Genomic DNA, 21,485 nt, shown 5'->3' on the forward strand with positions numbered 1-21,485 from the left:
AGGGGAGCAGTCTGGGTCCTGTCTAATACAATATTTGCTCCTTCAAGGCGCTTTTCGTTGCTTATGCAAGCATAAGCATTGGGAAGAATTTGGAATATTCTGAAGAAGGAAATGCAGAATGGGTACAGATTTACAGACAAAAAGGAAAGTTTTAGTTTTCAGAGGATTCTGAATTAATCCTCTATTTTATACAACAGACAACCAATTCTTCAGACCCTCTGATGCACTGCCCATAGAGTTATTATCTGTTTTCAAGAACGAAGCAATATTCACACTGCTATGGTGACCTGCTTTGTCAACAGACAGAATTACTAGACAAAAAACTTCTCTTGAATTAATCTAGAGGAGAAAATGATCGGAAAAAGAACAACCATTCTTCATTAAAGCATTTAAAGACTGCTGCAAAAATTCTTACTCTGACCTCTAAAAACAGAATTATGCCTGCAGTCAAAAATCTCAAATAAATAAAGATAATGGCAGATAAGAATAGGAAGTAGAAACTTTCAACCTTTAAGAAGGGTATTAGTAGTGAAATTAAAATGGAGTAGGTCAAACTATTAAAATACAACTCAAGGCTTCTGACAATATTTTTTTCCATCCAGATACATTTCTCTTGCCTTTCCTAGGTCATTAAATACATAAGGTAAAATAACCCACTATAATAACTTGGGCCACAAAAGTATTGAAATCAGCTTTTAAATAGGACTTTTTCAAACAAAGTAAATAATTTTAGTACTTCACATATTACTGTGTTGGGTAACTGTGCCTCAAAGTGCTCATAACTTAATGGAGCAGTAAGAGCTTGTGCTCCAAAACACATAGTATCAATGAAACAACTGCTGGAAAAAGATCCAAGGTGAAGTGCTATACAAGTAACAGCCACCTCCAGAACTGATCCTTTGCTATGTTTGGCAATAGCCTTACCATTCTGCTGGCACCCAGTCACCTCTGGGTGTCAGGCAACAGTGGTTTATGAGATGCAGAGTCAGTTCACCCCATGCAGAAAGTCTGTGATACCTTTGCAACTCCTTCAGTGCCCTGCACAAAATCTGGTGCTGCAGAGCACCCACAGTGCACCTCAGTTTTTGGAGAAGACAGCACTAGTAAATCCTTAAAACAACAGTAGTTGCTTCTCACCATTGATTTCCCTGGTTAACACTCCATTATTTTGACAAATACTTGGTTGAGGGAAAAGAGAAGACAACATACCAGCGACTAGTACATACAGGCATATTCTACCCAGAAATACAAAATAGGTTTCTACAGAGACAAGATCTTATAGTAGCTGCATTTGATATCACTGCTACCCACAACAAGGACCTTGGATTTGGCTTTTTTTTTAAAAAAAAAGCACTTGCTCTACAATTCTTTTGTACAAATGGCTAGCTTAACTAGGAGCTTTCTGTCCACACTAAAGAAATTGTAATAGTTTTCTTTAAGTATATTCCAACTGGTGTATCTTTTACTAACTGCAGTATTGTTCTAGCAACTTACACCTCCGTATGATATAGACTACCTAATATAAAAAGAATAGACTCCAGAAAAGCTGTCCAAACACTAAAGCCACTGCAGTAACTTATCTATATCACCATTTCTCGCATGCCATGGTAATAGACCTCTCAAAAATACCTTAGATAGCCAGAAATTTTGAACATCTCACTTGCAGCAGGTTTTCATGGTTGTTTGCCTTTGGTCAGATAAGATACTCTCAGCAACCACTGCACTGCACTTTTCCAACAAGGTGAATGCACACACTCTGACTCCCTTTTACAGCCACCTTGATGTTGATTTGCGCATTCAGTTCAAGCAGACTACTACATTTTTTAAAACTCAAGTGTCCAAAACCACAGGACCCTGGCAAGCTAGTTAGCTTGTCATGACTGTTTCTTATCAACTAAAGCCATTTAGCTGACATTATCTGGAAGTAGTGTTTGTATTTAAACCTAGTCATGAGAGCAGTAGATAGTGTGATCAAATGGAAAACTTGGAGTAAGAGCTGATGCTTTGCACTGTGTGCTACGAAGAGCCTATAAAAATGAATGGACTTACATATGTCCACACTAGCACAGCCTGCTCTGTGATAATGTTTACTTTTCAAATTAGTTTCCAAGCCTTAGCCTCAAGGGTTGGTACATCTCACACCTCATGCATGAAATGCAGCAGCTGTCACATCCATCCTTTTATAAATCCCAGGATTTAAAATAAACTTTAAATGATAAACCTCAGAGTAGATAAATAAGCAAATAGACAAAATCACCCCAAGACCCATCTTCTAAAATTTTTATTTTCAAACCCAATCTCAAAATTTTCTGGGAAAAGATTTGTGACTTTGACTGTGCCAGGTTAACAGCTCTACCTACCATGACTGAGGCTGGCAAAACAGGGTACTGACAGGCATCTGTGGTAATATGTGAGTTAGTCAAGGCAGGGACTGACAGCCCATGATTGCTTAGGGATTATTATAATACAGACAGTACTGCAATTTTAACACCCATGTCTAATTCTCCACCAGGCTTTTACATTGGAATTGCAGCATTTATTTTACACTAGTTTATACAACTGCCAGTGTGCAAAGCAAGGACAAATCAAGTCCTCGGCTACAAAACAACAGCAAACCCTAAGCAATGTGTTTTCCACCACTGAATAAACTCAGACCCACAGTGATAGTTCTGGTCACGTCTGTGTTTCTCCTGAGAAGATGTTTCCATGCAGCTTTTCTCTCCAGCATTCAGCCAAAAGAATAATGAATGCTTTCACACTATGCACTATTGCAAAAGCTGAACATTATCAGTCTTATCCTAAAATTGTGAGACAGAATAATGGGAGATCCTGTTCTATATCTGAGTTTATGATTTGCAACCAGAGCAAAATGCAACTGTAATTCTCTCTCAGATGAAATGAGAAGAATAAGCAAATGAAACAAATTATGCATATCCCACTTACAAGACTTTATAGAACAAAATAAAAACCCCTTCTCTAACAGAATATCAACCTGAATACCAGCATAAACATATGGCTAAAAAACTCCATGACTAATATAAAAACATAGTTTAAAACTGATGCAGAACCATAACCATTGAAGTTACCTCATGTGATTTTTCCACTAACCCTAGAACAACTGAGATATAAAATGTACTAAGCAAGTCACAAAAGGGAAGTTACTGCATTTTAAACTGCTGTAAACTGGATTCTAGGTAAATAATCTGCCATGCTACAGACAAACTGTCTGCACTGGCTATCCTATCAGGGAAAGCAGTCCATGGCACAGGTTTTTACACAAGAAATACAGTTTCTCTGTGTTCACAGTAGCATCTCCTCCAATTCCTCTGCTGAAGTACAAATATTTTTAATGAAAATATAAATATATTTTCTGTTAATGTCTTGGCACCTACTCCAGCTCTTAACCCAGAGTTCACCAAGTGGCTGCAGTCCTAAGGGCTTTAGCATATTCTAATGAACCAGTAAGACAAAGAAACATTGCTCAGCTCTGCAAAAGACAGCTAACCTCTATCTTCAGATGACAGAAAAAAAATATATAAAGCACATACTACGTAACTGTGTATAACACCAGAATCTGTACAGAAAAAGAAGAAACAAGGGAAAACATTTCAATGAGATGCCAGAGGTTAGAGGCTTTAGCACTTCACACACACTTATGCAACTGAGACAGTGCTGACTGGGTATGCTACAGCCATGAATTTGTCCATCTAACTGACCCCAAACCAAGTACTGTGGCTGATCTTATTACTGGTACCAACAGATGTTTTTTAGAAAACTAAACCAGAATGTCTTATTGAACTAGCTGCAGAAAGGAAGACTTTGATACAATCACTTTGCAGTTCTAAGAAAAGGGGAAAAAAGGTAAAGCAGATGAGGAAAAATGCTAAACTCAGAGAAGGTGGAAGGAAGTTATTGGATAAGAGCTATTTGTAAGTTGTTACTGGATTTGGGAAGAAGTGGAACCCCGATCTTCATTCCAAAGAACTAAATTATAAGTCACGTTCAGCCGGAACGTAATTTGAGTGGCATTTGATAAAAAATGCTTTAAGAAATATATAATATGTGCAAACTAAAATCACTCTGTTTAAAATATATGTAAAGGCACCATAATAGAAACAGAAAATCAAGAACAAAGGACCAGCCATCAATGATAACCATCAACATAATATGGTTCTGCAAAAGGAACATTTATTTTAAGAAGAAATGTCATATTCTCTCAAACATTTCAGTCAGGGAAACTTTTAAGTAACCTATAAAACTTACTACACCACCAGGTTCATTTCCAAGATAAAAACTGGTCTGTAAAATAATATCTACATTGGGTTAATATATTAAATAAATTATGTCTAAAATATATCTGTCTTGATTTATTGTGTGAAATGGACTTTGCTATTGCTATATCAAAGAACAATTTTAGGTGAAAAGGGGTTGATATATCCTAACGATATGCAATAGACTGTGATGTGTTTTTTGACACAGGGAGGAGAAGCAGTGTTAGTCTTCACTCAGCTTCTGAAAGCCTGTTTAAATGGAAAAAGAATACTCAATGTTTATCACTGTGAATAACCAAAGACAAAATGAAAAAAAAAAAAAAAAGAGATGAAAAAATATGCTCATTTATAGGGGAAGGTAGTGTTTGAATGATATACGTATCTTCCCTTAGTCCATATTTTGAGTAGGAAATGAAATTCATTCACTTACCATTAAAATCATTTAAGATAATACACCTACCCCAGTGGGAAATGACTGAAGACTCAGAATACATGGGTAATCAGTTAAGTTAAAAGCAAAACACTCAGATGTGTGTTGGAGATTATGCAACTACATATATAAGGAAAACAGTGAAAAAGCAGCTGTTTTAAGTGAAACAAGGTATTTTAATCCACCAAAATAGCAAACACATGTTGACCAGAGATTTCTGCATCACGTTACATCAGCAGGAGTGGCTATGAGAAAGTTTCAGTTTTCCTCACAATTCCAGTCAGACTGAAAAAAAATAATTAATAACCACAACACACACACACACACACACACACACACCCTTGCTGCACTATTGACTGACTTTCTGCCTATGCTAAAGCAAGCATTATTTTCAGCTAAAGGACTGAGTTTTAGCTGACAACTTCACCTCTGAATAGCTGCACAAACCTCCACACAACAGAACTGGGGACTAATGAGATGGGAAATGCTGTTTGGCTTGAACTACTACGCTAAGAATGGGACAGTCAAGCTGAAGAAAAGTCTAAGTCGCTAGCTGTAAGGGTGAACAGCTTCTTGTAAGGGGTTGCAATCCTTCTCTTCTTACACTAAACTAAATAGAATGTTAAAAAAACATTGTAAACTGCCTCCATTTTCCAAGGGCAATATTTTGAATCAAGTTATACTTCAAGACACACTGCAGCTAAAAGGCAGAACACACCAGCTTTGTTTCTAAGTGAAAAGAAGACATCCAGAATAAACATGGGGGGTTTCCAGAAGTATATATCTACTCTCTTTTTGACAATAGAATCTCAAAAGTTCATAATGGCATATTAACCCATGATAAAGAGAAATCTTGTTTACATTTTAAAGCCCAGATGAATATTTTCTCAAACTGCTCAGACACACCCACACTTCACTCCATGCAGAAGTTTGACTGAAATGTGTGTGCCTTCTGTCATAGATTAAGCTAAGCATACCCATGTAATAACATGTAGAACTGGAGCTTGACATCTCTATTACTAAATTTCAGGAAGCATCCATTATTCTGAGCATAACTTCTGTGATCCATGCTTAATCTTACACACTTCCTCTAAAACCTGTGAAACTTCCAGCTTTCCCTGACATCTGCATGTGTCTTTTGCGAGAGACAGGACTAATGAAAAAAACATGCTCTCACTGCCTATTTTCAAATCTCCCTTTCAGCCTTTACTTTAGACCACCACACATGGGGTTTTATCATATTTAATCTACATTAACTCTTACTTTTCTTCCAGAAAGCTGGAGTTTTTATATCTTGCTAAGCGCAGGTATAAATACTGACTTTAGCAAAAGATAGAACCCATTCTGAGAGACCCTTGAGGACACTGCAACAGTTCTCAGTCACCTCTTGAAGACAAAATGAACCAAAGATCAAAGAAGACATCTCTCCACAGGCTCAGCAGAGGAGGACTTACCTGTCTGTTGTGTTCTTTTGGGGTAAGTCTTGCTGCGACTTCTTTCAATGCACAGGTCAGGCCGTGGAAGCTGCACAGAAGGGTCTCTGGTCATTCGTAAAGATGTTTTGCCACTTGAAAACACAATAAAATAATGAGAAAACACTTGGAAAAGTTATCAAAAACAGAGGATCCTTATGTTGGAAAAAGCTGCATGGGGTTTGGGCAGCATGTTTGTTCGCTATTCATTTCTCATCCCAGCTCTGGTTCTCCTACTGTATAGCCCTACCCTGAATTCTGTTTTGAATCAGACATTGGCAAAATCATCAACAGATTGTGCCAACCTCTTCTATATTTGGCATTTTCAAGAGGAGGTAAGCCACTAAAACCTGGTTTCTTAGGAATAGGTTAAGATAGCATGACCTTTTATAACCTCGAGTATTCTAATATATGACTTTCTTAAGTAATTTGATTTGTTCCTGAATTCTTTCTGTAAGTTTTCGTTTCTCTACATATTAGTATTGTTCAGTTCCAGTCAATAAGGGGCTCCTTCTCTGCCATATGGAATTACAACCTAAAAGACTACAAAACCCACTATAATAAAGGACTCTTGCTAGACCCAAATGATAATAAATTGAGTAGAAGTCCTGATTCCCATTTGGAGTGAGGCTCTTCTTCATTGCACAATTCAAATAAGTTATTAAGTTTGAATAAATTATTTTATGCTCATTTTAATGTTCCTCTCTGTGTGACTAAGCAAAACACAGTGTTCATAACAAAAATCTAGAACAGGCTTCATATTCTTCCCCAAAACTCTCGGTTTGTTTCTAAAAGCTTACTACACAGGAGAATTGTTACTATTAACTCCCACTTATTTAAATGCCTACAGCTTGATGGCTTCGAGGTAAAAGGTACTGTATTAGAAAGTACTAAGCAATAATACAGGCATTACATATGTAGGTTTTCTGAATTTTGTGAATGAACTCCACTAAATACTGATCGTATTTTCACCAATAGCCCTACACAGGTAGTCAGCACTGCAGAATTTTTATTTTCTCAAAATTGTAAAAGAATTAAAGGACAAAATACTCCCAATTCTAACACTACCAGAAAGCACATGAAAATTCTATTACTGCTGCAGTGAATTTCAAGATGAGTTTTTGTCAGTCACAAATTGATTATCACCATTTATCATTAACAACCTGCATTTACTAAAACATTCACTCTGGTCAGGGAGGCTCCACAAGAATCACTGCAACAATACAGGGAAGATTTCATACTAGAAGGGAAATATTTTAATATTTTCTAGATAGAACTAATATTATAAACATAGTTGTCAGTAATGATCATCATCTCAACATGACAAGCCATATCACAGATCACCCTTGAAACTTACTATAAAAGGAAGATGGACTTAAGTGCACCACCAGCAGCAATACCTCACAAACATAGTTAACTGCTTTATGGCAAGTTTTTTTAATTGATTGGGAAGTTCTTGTCAGTACTAAGCTCTTTCCTGCCCAGCACCAGTGCCCTGCTCCAGTCTACTGAAATGGTCCAACAGAGAAAACTCTTACCTGCAGTACTTTGGCAAGAATCCAGTGAACTCTTACCCACTATTACAGATGGGGTAATGCAGGTCAGGATCTAGCCAGAAACCCAAAAGGCAATACTATCATTCCCCAGTTATCTACAGTAAGGAAAAGCTGGATCATACCAGATAACCCAAATTAGCTGGATTATGAAATACATTGGAGAAGATGGGACATGAGCTCAGACTCAGAACTAGCATAGTCATCTCTCCATGAGCAGCACCTTCCTTGCAAGCAAGACATTGCATCCAAGAGTAACAGTTGGCTATGAATTCTGACTGGCAGAGGACAAGTGTAAATGAGCTAATATTATACAAACCTATTCATACCTACCACAGATACTAACTGCAATTCAGGAGCTGCTAGAGAAATTGAGGGTTATGGTTTTCTTGTTTTCAGACATGTCTTCCTAAGAAAGAGTGACAAAAATTTGCCTAAATGATGATTATCAACCTTACTCATTATGATCCATGTATTTCTTGAGTGATGGTGGAAACAGTGGTCCCTGTACACCCTTAGTCTGAATTGTACAGCATCTTTCAAGGCTTATAGCCTTGAACATTTTTCCAATTTTGCCACCTATTCCAGTCAGAAAAGATACACCTTCATTTTGTTATTCTCCAGTTGTCAGGAAAACCCCTTTAGAACATAAACATAACTTTAGAACTTATAAGGAGATACTGATTTAAAGCATTGCCAAGGCTGCTCTCACTTTGACTATGGGCTACAGCAGACCCTAACCAACTCTGGGAATCAGGAGAATGATTCTCATGGAGAGTCTGTTAAAATGACCCTGAGTCATGCTTTGTCTTCAGAACTGCTCTGGGTCATAGTCTGAGTGAGGCTTTTCTTTCATTGGAAGAAAAGAAGAGAAAAGAAGGAATGAAGAAGGAATGAATGGAAATTTAAACAGTGAAATAAATTCATCCATACCGATGTTTATAACCTATGGATCCAAACTTGCTGACTTTTCTTGAAAGAGAGTTTGATTCATTCTCTGGCACTCTGTGTAGTTTGAAAAATAAAACAATAGTTACACAGGTAGGTGTCAATTACAGTCCCCTTACCAAGTCAAGAAAAGAGAAAGACAAACTTTAGGCTCAAAAATTATTTCTTTTTTTCTAGTTCTTCTTCATCCCTACCTCTCCCAAAGTCACCTGTTTATCTCATCCTCTTTTGACTGCATACCTCTTTATTTCAGGGTCAAGTATAAACTGCTGGCACCAGCAACCTTTCACTTAATATTTCACAGGCACAAGCAAACCCACCATGCCACACTAGTGAGACTGCAGGAGGGATTCTGAGTTTACTCATTTACAGCACTGTTAAAGTCAACCCCAAGCATACCATCAATCAGCTTCTAACTAGACACCCTTGCACATTTCTCTTGGTGTTCTTTGCAACAGTAAAGCAAAGTGCTTTGAGATGTGCAACACAGGAAAGATATTATATGCTTCAATAAGCAAGCAACATTTTATGGGAATTGAATGAGTTTCTGTCAAAAAATAAACCCAAACAACAAAATTTGGAGGAAATAGTAATGTCTGAAATCCAAAGGCCTCACTCAAGCCAGTGCTGCAACACAAAATTCAATGGTTAAGTAAGTAAAAATCTGTATGGCAGCCTAAATCCTGCCATATACACTTGTAGATACTTCCGTTAAAGTTTCCTTTATGCAACCTCAAGTACTCTTTCGAAAGAATGCTGAGACAAAAGAAACAATTTTAAAATCATTGTTTCACATTATTTTAAGTAAAGGGGAGGTGTCAGCTTTTAAGAGCATTCTATAACCAGAATCCAAAATGTGTTTCCAGATAGCAAGTCTATGTTACACCAGTCTGTAGGTACAAAACAGTTCCTACTCAGTATAGTGACCCTAACGAAACCACAACTTCTGCATCACTCACCTGAAAAATGTATGATGTTCTACACAGCATTTCCAGAGATGTTTGCATGTGACCTTGTTACGTGCTTCAAAAAAGAAGGAAGTTTCATTGCACTGAAAAAAAAACCCAAAACAAATCAATGCTCTTATGAGGGATCCTGCCAGTAAAGTGAATCTCATTTGCTGAACACAAGAACTAACCATCTCATATCAATCTACATAAGAAAATAAACCAGTATGAAGAAAAGCAGGTTCTATAATTCTGTAGAATTCTTCATTTAAAAGAGGTTTTCTTTTTGAAAAACAGAAGAAAAAGGAGATTATTGAAACACTTACGTTCCTTCAATCGCATTCACAGACAACAGCTTTTTTCCTAATTAAAATACACCTTTTTTTTCCCAAATATTATATGTCTGATGTTTTCCAAAACTGCAGCTCATGTGTCAATCAAAAATATTCTGTGTACTGGTATATGAGAAGGCAAGAATAAGTGAAAAGTAGAAAGAAACTCAGGATTTGCAATAAACTAATATAGAGCAACAACACAGAAAACACACAAAACATTCATGTGGAGAAGAACAGAGGTAAACCTGGGGTGGGAGGGGGTGGGATGAGAAGAGATGAAGGGAAACTTTGTTTATAAAAAAAGCTAACTTCAGAATAATTCAAATTACTAGGAAAAATGTGAAAACCATAAAATACACCTTAAAATCTCTTAGGGAAGACAACACAAAAAAGAATATTCCAAGCTTAAAATCTAATCTCTGGAAACTGGACAAGAAAAGACAGTCAGACACATACAAACTACAAACTATTTTCAACAGACAAGACAAAGCAACCTCACACTGCCTGTTTTGAACAAGCTGAACATTCAAATATGTTCACAAAAGATACACTTCAATGTATTTGTCACCCAGTAAACTTAAGTGCACAGTTTCGTATCTGTGATTTGAACAAAGAATGAGTAGTCCCACTGACTGGTGTAAAACAGCATGGTATGACACTGTAACAAAACTGAGTCCTAACACCATTCCACCTATATGGGAATTAGAAAACGGGTATGATTCATATCACTCTTAGCAACTGATTTAGGAAATCAATGCCCTTGTGTAAGTTATACTTCTGCAGTGCTATGCATATGTAAATAAAGCATTCTGGCATGTTTCTCCCACTCCACATTTAATGAGATATGGTGATCTGCAAGCACCATGCAAACTGTGAACTAGTTCAATATGTTCTCTAGAATTCAAAATTTTACCTAGAAGAATAAAACAACTACATCTCTATTAACAGCTGTCAGGCAGCCTCACAAAAATCACAAGTTACCTGCCTGAGCAGGCTTTTTCCTCCTCCTCAAAACAAGTAACAGTAAAAACAACAGAACTCTGCACCTGTAGTTAGAATAATTTAATCCCCTGACAAAACAAAAACAACAACATACACATGACTGGCTGGAACACTCCCATGGAATAGCCAAGGAATGAAAATCATACACTGGTCTTCCCTCAAAAGCACATTTTCCTCTCTAGGGTATCACATAAAGAATAAGGAGTACAGACAGTACAGTAAGACAAATGACACTGAGAATGCTGAAACCCAGGATTCATCTGATACTGCTATATAGGCAACATATAATGATTCTGCAGTAGATTAGTCCCATAAATATATTTCTACCATTCCTTAAAATACAGTTTAAGGTTTGATAAGGATCTTCATCTCTTTGCAGGATTCACACGGAGCAAAAATAAGTTTAATTTATAAAAACTAAAACCAGAATCTTAAAAACTGAGCTCTTCTCAAACAAAAAAAAAATTATAACTAACTGGGGTAAAAGGTGGGAAAAAAAAGGCTTCCTGGAAAATCAAAAATTGTTGAGGAGAAAAATCAATTTATATTGGAATTTTCAAGAGTAACCATATTGCTCTTACTCCTCTGACAACCAGAAAAAAGAGTCTACCCATTGAAAGATCATACTGCATTTTTACCTTTTTAAACTTGTAAAGAAGGCATGTCAAGAGGTACTTTTCATTTGCTTATTTTACACTTAGTAGAAATGTACCTTCAGATTTCAATATTTGATTTGCATTTCAATTTTTCTATCAGACTGTCACTTGATGTGATTTCATATAAACCCTCACAACTATAGTCACCTTTTAAAGAATAATATCAAATCAGGCCTGTAGTATTGCAAGTTTCATGTAATATGATGAGTCAGTTTAACTTCTGTCAGGAAAAAACCTCAGTGACTCACTTTAAATATGCAGGATCTTGCTTCTTTTTCCACTCCTAAGTTCTACTTTTAGGCAAAGAATCCTCTGCTGCACTTAAGTTTATTAATTACATAATCTCAGAGGAGAGGGTTTCTGGGGTGTGGGAAGGGAGGGGCAGAGAGAAGACAAGGGTGACTTTTTCTTTTCAAAGAGACTTTGAAAACTAAGTTATTTCTGCCATGTCATACTATTAAACCAGTTTGCATGCCACTGACATTGAGTTAGATTCCCATCAGGTAAAAGGTTCTGCTTGTCCATTTTCTTCTTTTATAAGTTAAAGCTCTAGAACTTTCCCATACACAAAACAAACAGCACATAAAATATGTAAATCTCTAACTATAACAGAACAGCTACACTGACATATGGTCAAAAGATCTGACCAGCAGACATTACTGATTCCATCATTTGAAGGCATTATATCCTAAGATGGAAGAAAGTTCATCCTAGTCAGTCAGAAAAAATTATGATGCTGCTGAAATATCTGCATTTAGTATTCTGCAATTGAAGGCCATCAGGGGAAAACAAAAAGTAAGCACAACCCTACAGAGTCAATTTATCAAAAAGTTATGGAATTCAGATCACCCAGGTTTTTACTTGTAGTCACTCCAATAGCACAATTAAATTTCACTAAAGAGAGAGAAAGGAAGCATAAAACACTCATCTCTAAGGCCAACACAGAGGAGACAAATCCATAATTCTTTCACCATTTCTCCCCTTATCTATGAAGACTCAGTAATTTATTGCAACTAAGTCCAAAATGACCATGCACACAGCACATTTAGGTTTAGGACTTCCTCCATTTACTTTGCAAGACTATTTAAGGCCTGCAAGAGTACTGTGATTACCCTCACAGTTTATAAATGCACATATAAAAATTAAGCATTTCTGCAGAGTAATATCTTTCAGGTGTAACCTTTCTCCCTGAAGGGAATTAATTAATTTGGATATGAAAAGCAAGTATGACCTTGCCTGTTAAGACTGTGAACTTTTTTTTTTCCAATAAACGGCAGTATTTTTAGCATTTTGAATGTTGTAATTTCCTACACAAAGTGTGAGTAAACTGTGTTTTTTATTTGTTATTCTCATGTATCTGAACCAAAAGAAACAAAGACCTATTGTACTTTTACTAATGATTTATAGGAAATTACAATTCCATACCCATTTAGTGATGCTTGGTGCCTCACAACCTTCTGACAGCTACTCATCCTGTTTCTTTCAAAGTGCCCAGTGTGCTCAAGGTAAGGCATTGTAAACCATGAAGGTTCACTGCTTCCAGAGTGGTCCTAGTTGTCTACACACTATGAAGATCTTCTCTCTCATTTCAGCCATCTCGGTGTTTCTCTTTCAGGAAGCCCCATTGTGCCCATCAAACAAGTAGAAAAACACTTATTTTTGTATGGTGGTTTTTGGTAACATCTGTGACTTGAATGAGCAAGGGAGAGGACAGGACAATGGGACCAGAGGCTGCAAAAGGACAAGTAAAACCCTTGCAGCAGCATCCAGTTGTGGAACTGTTTTACTACCTTCCTCTAATCCTGAAAAAGGCACACATCCAAAAAAATGTGAGGAGAAACATAAAATACTCCTCTCCTTTTAGACGATCTACAAACTTGTCCTGCAGTCTCCAAAAAATGCCAAACTTACTGCCATAGTGTCACCATCATTTTTACCCATAGGGGGAGAGTTAAACTACCACAGATGATGCAGGTAGCTTGACTACACTACGAACATATATTTAGATTGAAATTCAAACTTGTAGCCACAGCCCTTCTGTGTTTTACGCTGCCTTTTAAAAAGTACCCTGATGACTGATGCAGCAGTCCCTTTAAGATCTCCACTAAAGATCTGGCAATTGGTACAGCACTACACCATAATGCCCCCACCCCTTAACTGAAAGACTGAAAGCATGTTAGCAATGCCTTCAAAGAAGACAAGTCAGAGGGGTCATTGCTCTGCCTAACCACAAGATGCCTCTGGCACTGCTGGAGCTATCATACTAGCTCAGGAGTGCCCACACTGAGCTTTGCAAACAGCTCCCAGCTTGCTTTGCCACGCCAGTCTGATTACACAGCTTTCAAGCTCAGAGCTGTTTTGTGCCCTAGCTCAGTTCTCAGGTAGGACAAGCTTAAGTCCACATGAAAAAAAAGACACACACTTAAAATGACATTTCTTCCCTCTGGGGCCCAGAAGATCCCCTGTTCATGAAGTTCATGGATTACTGCAGATACAAGAGGCCTGCTGTCAGTAGACCTACACCCATTCCAGGGAGCACTGCAAGCATCCACAGATCCAAAATTATTTGAAAAGCTATGATTCAGAGCAGGTTTTAGCAGGTATAATTTACGGCAAGGCATACATGGATTCCCACCAATCCAGGCTCAGAAAACGAAGATGAAAACACTGAAACCATGTTAGGAACCCTGGCAGCACACACACCACTCTTCAGAGTCACACTGACTACTAACATAACATAAAGAGTATCTTGCCTCATTACAGAACACACTGTGTACATGTACTACACATGCATGTACATGTAACAGAGATATTTATACTAGCTCTGTAGCTACTTTACAACTCTGCCAGGTTAGGAACATACCTGCATACTATCAATTATTAATTCCAATAGGAAATTCTCTGTCTTTATATATTTACACAATGCATACCAATCATAGCTTATGTAACAGACAAGGTACTGTTACTGGTTACACAAGGTCAATCTTAAAGAATATTATACCAAGTCGGGAATTAAAATTACTAAAGCTGTGCCAGTTTGCATAAAACCTGTCAAGGTTGAAACAAACATATCTCAGCTGTGTATTACACCAATTAAAAGATACTTTTAAAACAGAGCTGACACTAACACCTTAGTGACAGTGAATTTAAGTTTATGCAGGCCTTCAACCAATCTTACAGTCCTTTGAAGATGGCTCAGAAAGTGGTTAAGGAAAGACAGGAGAACCCCGAATCAACCAAAACAAGCCAAAACATTTACGTGACATATTAATACTACTGTGCTTGCTCACCTCCACCCTCCACTACTATTTTAATTTAAGTGGATGCAAATGCAAATGATGCAAAAGTAATTTGCAATTCTTAAACCGTAAGAAAGACCAAAATATTATTTTCATCTGGAACTCGTATGTAAGATAAATTGAAATTAAGACTGGGAGGAACTCTCTTCAAACCCTGTTCAATATTCCCAAGAAACTGCAGAGGCAATAAATTAAATTAAAACTTCCAGCCTAGAACTTGTAACTCAAGATGAAATATAGCATTTGATAGAAAAAGAAGGGGTACAGCACAACCACCTTATTATTGTAACTATTTTTAAGACTTCTGACACTTGGTGAAAAGCAGATTTAAAAAATAAAGCATATTTACAGGGTTTCCTGAGACTATTTGAAAGAACACAAAAATGTTGCATTTACACAAGTTTCAGCCACCAAAATGGGGGGTATTATGTGTTTTGGATTTGCCCTGAAGTTCCTCTAGCATGCGTCAGTGGGTGGTATTGTTCCTGAATAGTCTTTACCAATTTCACCTTATGAACTCAGCTGAGGCAGGCCTATTCATCTTAACACAGAAGACTGCAGACAAAGGCATGTCTTGCAAATGTGTAAATCATTTTTAACTGCACAGTTTGGGAGGTTGTTCTACCTTGAAAGTACCAAAATTTCAAAATCTCTTGAAAGTAAAATCTCAGAATTAAAAAAGACCCTTCTCTTACAATAAAAATGATGAAAAAAAGTGTTTTGCACATGGACCGCTTTCTGGTTTGGTGAAACAGAAACATGAAAAGTAAGAAGTACACAGAAGCTTTGCACTAACTCTTGAAGGAGTGAAATCATTCACATGCATGTTCAGACACAGTGCAACTGAAGTACAAGGTGCAGCTACAGAAAACAGCATGAGATTGCAGGAAATGGCACAAAAGTACTTGGTACTTACAGGCAAAAAAAGCTCCACATCTCTCCTGTGTATTGTTACATTTACATTCCCAGCCTACACAATCTAGCAATGCATGTTTTCCACTGTTTGTTTGATAGGAAGCAAGCCATGCTCCTCATGCATGGAAAGCACAGGAGGTGTGCTGTGCACCCCCTGGACTACTCACTTCCACATAGTGCATCCATTGTGATCAGGCTCTGTTTCGCTGGTGGAGAGGGGAGGGCTTTGGCAGCCACCTGTATTACTGGATCATTTCCAGCAAGGTTGCTCAACAGACATCTATCCTACCAGGAACTGTGCACAGGCATCTGATGGATTTAAGTTTTCTTAAAGGAAACTGCATGAAAATACAATTTTCTTGTCTTCAAAAATTCTTTGCAAATGTTTGTTATGTTTGGGCAATCTTCTGTGCATTCCGTGCAGGGGAAGGATTCTTATTTTCATGCTGATACTTAGAAGCGCCACAGAAAACCTAACATGTTTATAGCACAGAATTCACAGCATGGGAAAAAAATCAGGGGACTATACTGATTCAATGATTAACACCACTGAAACAGAGTTTCAGACTCGCGTGCCAGGATAGCTCATAGACTTATTTAAGGCAGCATTTTGTTTATGAAGGGCCAATAGCAATAGCCTTAGGGAGAAAATATAATAAAAGCAAAATAGTGAAAGATAAAACCAAAATACTGATGGTCATGTTTGTGCACAATAGCAACAGATATGTAGGAAAAAATGATTAACACCACTGAAACAGAGTTTCAGACTCGCGTGCCAGGATAGCTCATAGACTTATTTAAGGCAGCATTTTGTTTATGAAGGGCCAATAGCAATAGCCTTAGGGAGAAAATATAATAAAAGCAAAATAGTGAAAGATAAAACCAAAATACTGATGGTCATGTTTGTGCACAATAGCAACAGATATGTAGGAAAAAATATAAGGAAGCTAAATGCACAAGAATTGTTCTCATGGAAGAGATATGAAGAAGTACAAGAGATCACAGTACAAAACAGAAGACATGAAGCACTTTATTATAATACACTAAGCATTAATATCTTCTGCTCAGTAAACAACAAATTTGTGAAAAGTGAAGCCTCATAAGCAACAAAATGAACAGCCATAACAACAGCTGACATAGACACCCCACAGTGTGTTTTGCTGTGTAGCCTAAAGACATGGACTTGTGCATTTAGACTTCCATGTCTGCTGTCCATCAAGAGGATTGGGATGTCCATTTCCACACCTTTATTGGAAAGTACAATTTTAGATTCTTCTTGAAAGTTTGAAAAAATGTCAAACAAATATCAGAAAGAGAAAATAAAGAACTTGCCACAAGTAAACCCATCCAGGAAAAGAGCAACACTTCACTGGCACTAAAGGTATCAACAGCTTCCTCTTGATGAGCAGGCAAACCCATGGAAGGTGCCCATCAGAGTGAATAAAGGTAGCTACTGTGCGTGAAAACATGAACCAAAATCCAGCGTGCACAGTTTTCACTACCATATGGAAAACATGATTCACACAAAGCATTCAGTTCACTCAGAAATAATCTGCTCCACTACATGATGTCAGTTCCCATTATTTCTATTCTTCCTGAATACTTTCTGGAGTTCTCTCCAACTAAGTGGAAACATGTAAAACATTACAGACTTGGTATACCACATCTGAAACAAGGAAAGTATTAATTCTCTGCACTGTAAAGTGATAGCCTAGGAGGTAGGACAGAGTAAAAATGACATACTTACTCTCCTATCATCTACTCATTCCCACATTGAAGGACAAAGTGATAGCATTTACCCCAAAAAAAACAGAGGGATAAAATAAATTTGTTAATTAATTTTTGAGGAGTATGGGAACATACATTCATATACATATATATATGTGTGTATATATAAATATTTTGTGTGTGTGTACACACACACACACGCGCACACGCGCACTGGTAAGCTTTTCCTCCTCTGGGTGCAGAACAGCATAAATTGTTATGACAGCTTTAATCCAGAAACTAGGGCTACTGTTTACTTATTCCAATGTATTTTGTTCAAAGTAACACCACTGAACTGTTTAAAAAAAAAAAAAAAAAAAAAAAACGCCAAAAAGACTGTGCCGTTCTGGCCTTTCTTGATCTTGTTAGGATATGAAGCACTATAGAAACACTTCAAATTAGTATTAGTTGCAAAGGAGAATTTAATGATGGTACACACCCTTGTACTTACCCTTCTCTTGAACAATTTCCTAGAAGTACCTGTCGAGGCTTGAACTACCAAGCTCTGTCAAAATGTTTTTGCCTTATGATCACAATAGTAAGTGTTCACCAGCCATCCACATTCAAAGTCTCAACCACACTTTCCAAAGCTTTCAGGTTTTCTGCTCAGCATGTTAAAACTTTACAATTCCATGTGGTTCAGACAAAAACTATACAGACATGACATCAAACAGAAACTACAGCTTCACTTCCAAGCAGTTCACTCTAAGTCAAACTCAAACTTGTTTCTACATGAACAGTCATTTACCCTTTACACAAAACTTTGTGAAAAGCTTTCCAAACCTTCCTCCAGTCTTCAAACAACTCTTCTATTTGAACAAACACATCATCTGAAATAAACTTCCCAGAGATTACCACACCAAATAGAAACAAACCACTTGGGAATAACAATAGCAAAATTTGCTAATACATCTGTGGAGACACAAGAAACACTGACCATGACAGAAGCAAGACAACCAGTCAGGGGTATATTTACATTTCCCTGAATGTACTGGACATACCAAATGGCCTCACAGAAAAATCATGGACAAGACACCACTACATACATGAAAGGAGACACATAGATAAACAGTAAATAGAATTACTGCCAGCAGGTTAATACAACTTAAAACTATAAACTTTCAGTCCTGATATTCCAAAGAGACCTACGAAATGTTTTCAAAAAATAACTCTGCAAACTAAACTTTTAACTAAACCAGATACCAAAAATCACAGAGTGACTGCAATTTTTTGTTTTATTACACTTTATTATGTATCCTACATCCTCAACACTCTCCGCCTCTCCCTACACCATATGCTTCATAGGTGATAAGTATCTTTCTCTTTTTCCACTGACTCTATGTTAAAACTTATTCTCTTGCTATGAACCTGCTATCCTTGCTCCACTGGAATCAACACTGCTTTCTCTCAAATGGTCTAAGAGCATAATGAAGCTAAACTCTGACAAATGAGTTTTGAGCTATATTACATGGCTGCTTGTTTCCAAGCTACAAAATTACTTGTGCCTAACAGCTTTGTGAGTTTTCTTTTGTCCATATGTTGTTTAATATTAGCTTTCCCTGTAGATTTACTCTAGTTTCAAAGTACTACATAACACCGTAAACAAGACATTGCAGAAGTAGTCTGATGTACAGAGCACAAAGTAAAATGATAAAAATTCATTATAAAATTCATATTTCAGTACTGTTCTGCTGAAGTTCTCTCCCCTTGCTACAAAGTGTAGACAGAAACCTTTCCTTTCCTCTCTTTCTTTAATAAAACTGCAACCAGTTTCAGGAGCATTCAAGGCCAGGCTCGATGGGGCCTTGAGCAACACAGTCTTATGAAAGGTGTCCCTACCTACAGAAGGGATTGGAATGAGATGATCTTTGAGATCCCTCCCAACCCAAACCATCCTATGATTCTAGGATGCTGCACTTATAGATAATGTAATTTTCTTGCAGTAAGTATCAATAAAGTTAATTTCACTTTGATGGCTTCTTACAGTAAATTTCAATAAAATAAAATAGACTTTGATGGAGAACAAAATCTCAAGTTCATTAGACCTGAGATTACTTTTTTTATCCTTTCAGGCTTAAATAAAAACTTACATCTTTTCCCAGGACTCTCAGTTCAAACTGTGTTTCCTTGAAGTGAACTTTTGTAATCCTAGGCCTGTAATATTGAGAAAAAAAGACAAACAGTACTTCATGAGCCTCTAATTTCATGCATAATAAAATAAACACTTGTATATATTTACACAAAAAGAAAATAAATTCACAGGTAGATTTAGTTTTCAGGTATGCACCAGATATCAGGATAAAATTAGCATTGTGTAAACATTTCAGCATGAGTATGGTAAAGGTGATCTAATGTTTTCAGTACCTGGATTGCCAAAGAGTTTAAAATCTACATAATCCAGAGAAATATTAAGAATTCAGGTATATTTTAAAAATATTGCTATAGTTAACCTTTCCAATAATTATCACAAATCATACATTTCCAAAGAACATTGTTATTGTTTTAGCATAGACTGCACATTTAAATAATACATACCAGAAATATTTTCCTACTTGTTTTTTATTCTTGTAGACAACAACTCCTATGGGTGTCAATCCTAAAAAGTATTCAGATTTGTTTTCACCCTAGAAAATAAAAATGTACATCATTCATACAATTGCATGTATCACAGCAGGAGTGAGCTCCAGTGACGAAATCATTTGGATGACTTGAACATACTGGTTCACTCTCTGTGCAAATGGGAAAATGGTACTTGATCTACTGATCTCCTATATGAGAATTTGTAGGCATGGAGGCAAAGAGGCAAGAATGAATGTCAGTGAGGGAAAGAATGAGAGTTTCCACATGCCACAGTGAAAACAAAAATAACTTTTCTACAGAATTACTTTGGGCTATTTGGCAATTGGCCATAACTCAGAAACTCCACTCTATTCAGGCAGGACTGAAACAGATATCCTAACTTTCAGCTTGAGGTAAATAGTGAGTTTCTGACCTATTCTACTCTAATGTAACTCACAACTGCCTTCTCCCTTCTAAAATAGTGTCAGCTGCACACTGCTATCAAGTGAAGTCAAGCAGGTTTTTAGTTCAGAATAGGCAATGGCATGCAAGGAACAACACCACACATCATGTCCTCCAAAGGATGGAGTCAGTATAGAAATCTCAAAATGAATTGGGAGAGAACAGGGTGAAAGTCCTAATGCTGAGTGGCAGAAGGCCCCCATCTCCCCAATTTACAGTCACTAACCAAAATCATAAGCACCTTCCACTTGAAAGAGTACAAACCCTAGTGCACAAGGTTAAAAGAAAGCCAACTGAAAAAGCTCATTCATTTGCCCAGTTGAGACAATGAGGAGGAGCCTTGCAAGCTCTAAAATGTTAGAGCATGAATAGCAAAAAATAACTGACAGACTGACTAAAAAATGTCCTTCTGTGTGATTACAGGGACTAAGAGAAGTCAAGTACACCTGGCAAGCTCTGCCTGTGCTCCTCAATGAATTAAGCACTAAAAGCAACTTTAGTTTTATTATGACCCAGCAAGGAAAAGAATTACATCTCTTCATGTGTGCAGCTTCAGTATCAAAGGACGGTTTCTGCTGCTGTTGTAATATAAGTAGGAACAATGATGTGCACAGGTTAGACTTGGGCATATTTCAACTCAGTCCTTATTACCCCAACAGGGATCTCATTGCACACCAAAAGCAAGCAGTGAGAAAAAAAATACAGGTCCAGGCTCTGCTAATTTAACATGATTTTGTTGGATCATGTTGAATCTTGTTCCAGTAACTCCCCCAGCTTTCTGTGGGTGGGAGGGGCACAGAACACAGAATATGAATACAATTAAGCAACACGGTGCTTTAAAAAATACTTTTTCTTGCAGGCTACACAAT

At 37.2% G+C, this 21,485-nt stretch overlaps 1 protein-coding gene across 1 annotated transcript in view; it reads right to left on the reverse strand.

Annotated features, from left to right (window-relative positions):
* EPB41L4A (erythrocyte membrane protein band 4.1 like 4A) overlaps positions 1 to 21,485 on the reverse strand; it is a gene marked incomplete at both ends in the record, with an annotated part of 64,694 nt that overhangs the window by 21,489 nt on the left and 21,720 nt on the right. Inside the window, 5 exon segments of the mRNA XM_009076046.1 lie at positions 6,156 to 6,270; positions 8,656 to 8,731; positions 9,634 to 9,725; positions 19,686 to 19,749; positions 20,131 to 20,219. Coding sequence (XP_009074294.1) covers positions 6,156 to 6,270; positions 8,656 to 8,731; positions 9,634 to 9,725; positions 19,686 to 19,749; positions 20,131 to 20,219 — 436 coding nt within the window.

Source organism: Acanthisitta chloris, unplaced genomic scaffold, assembly GCF_000695815.1.
Source record: "Acanthisitta chloris isolate BGI_N310 unplaced genomic scaffold, ASM69581v1 scaffold146, whole genome shotgun sequence".
NCBI classification, from domain to species: domain Eukaryota; kingdom Metazoa; phylum Chordata; class Aves; order Passeriformes; family Acanthisittidae; genus Acanthisitta; species Acanthisitta chloris.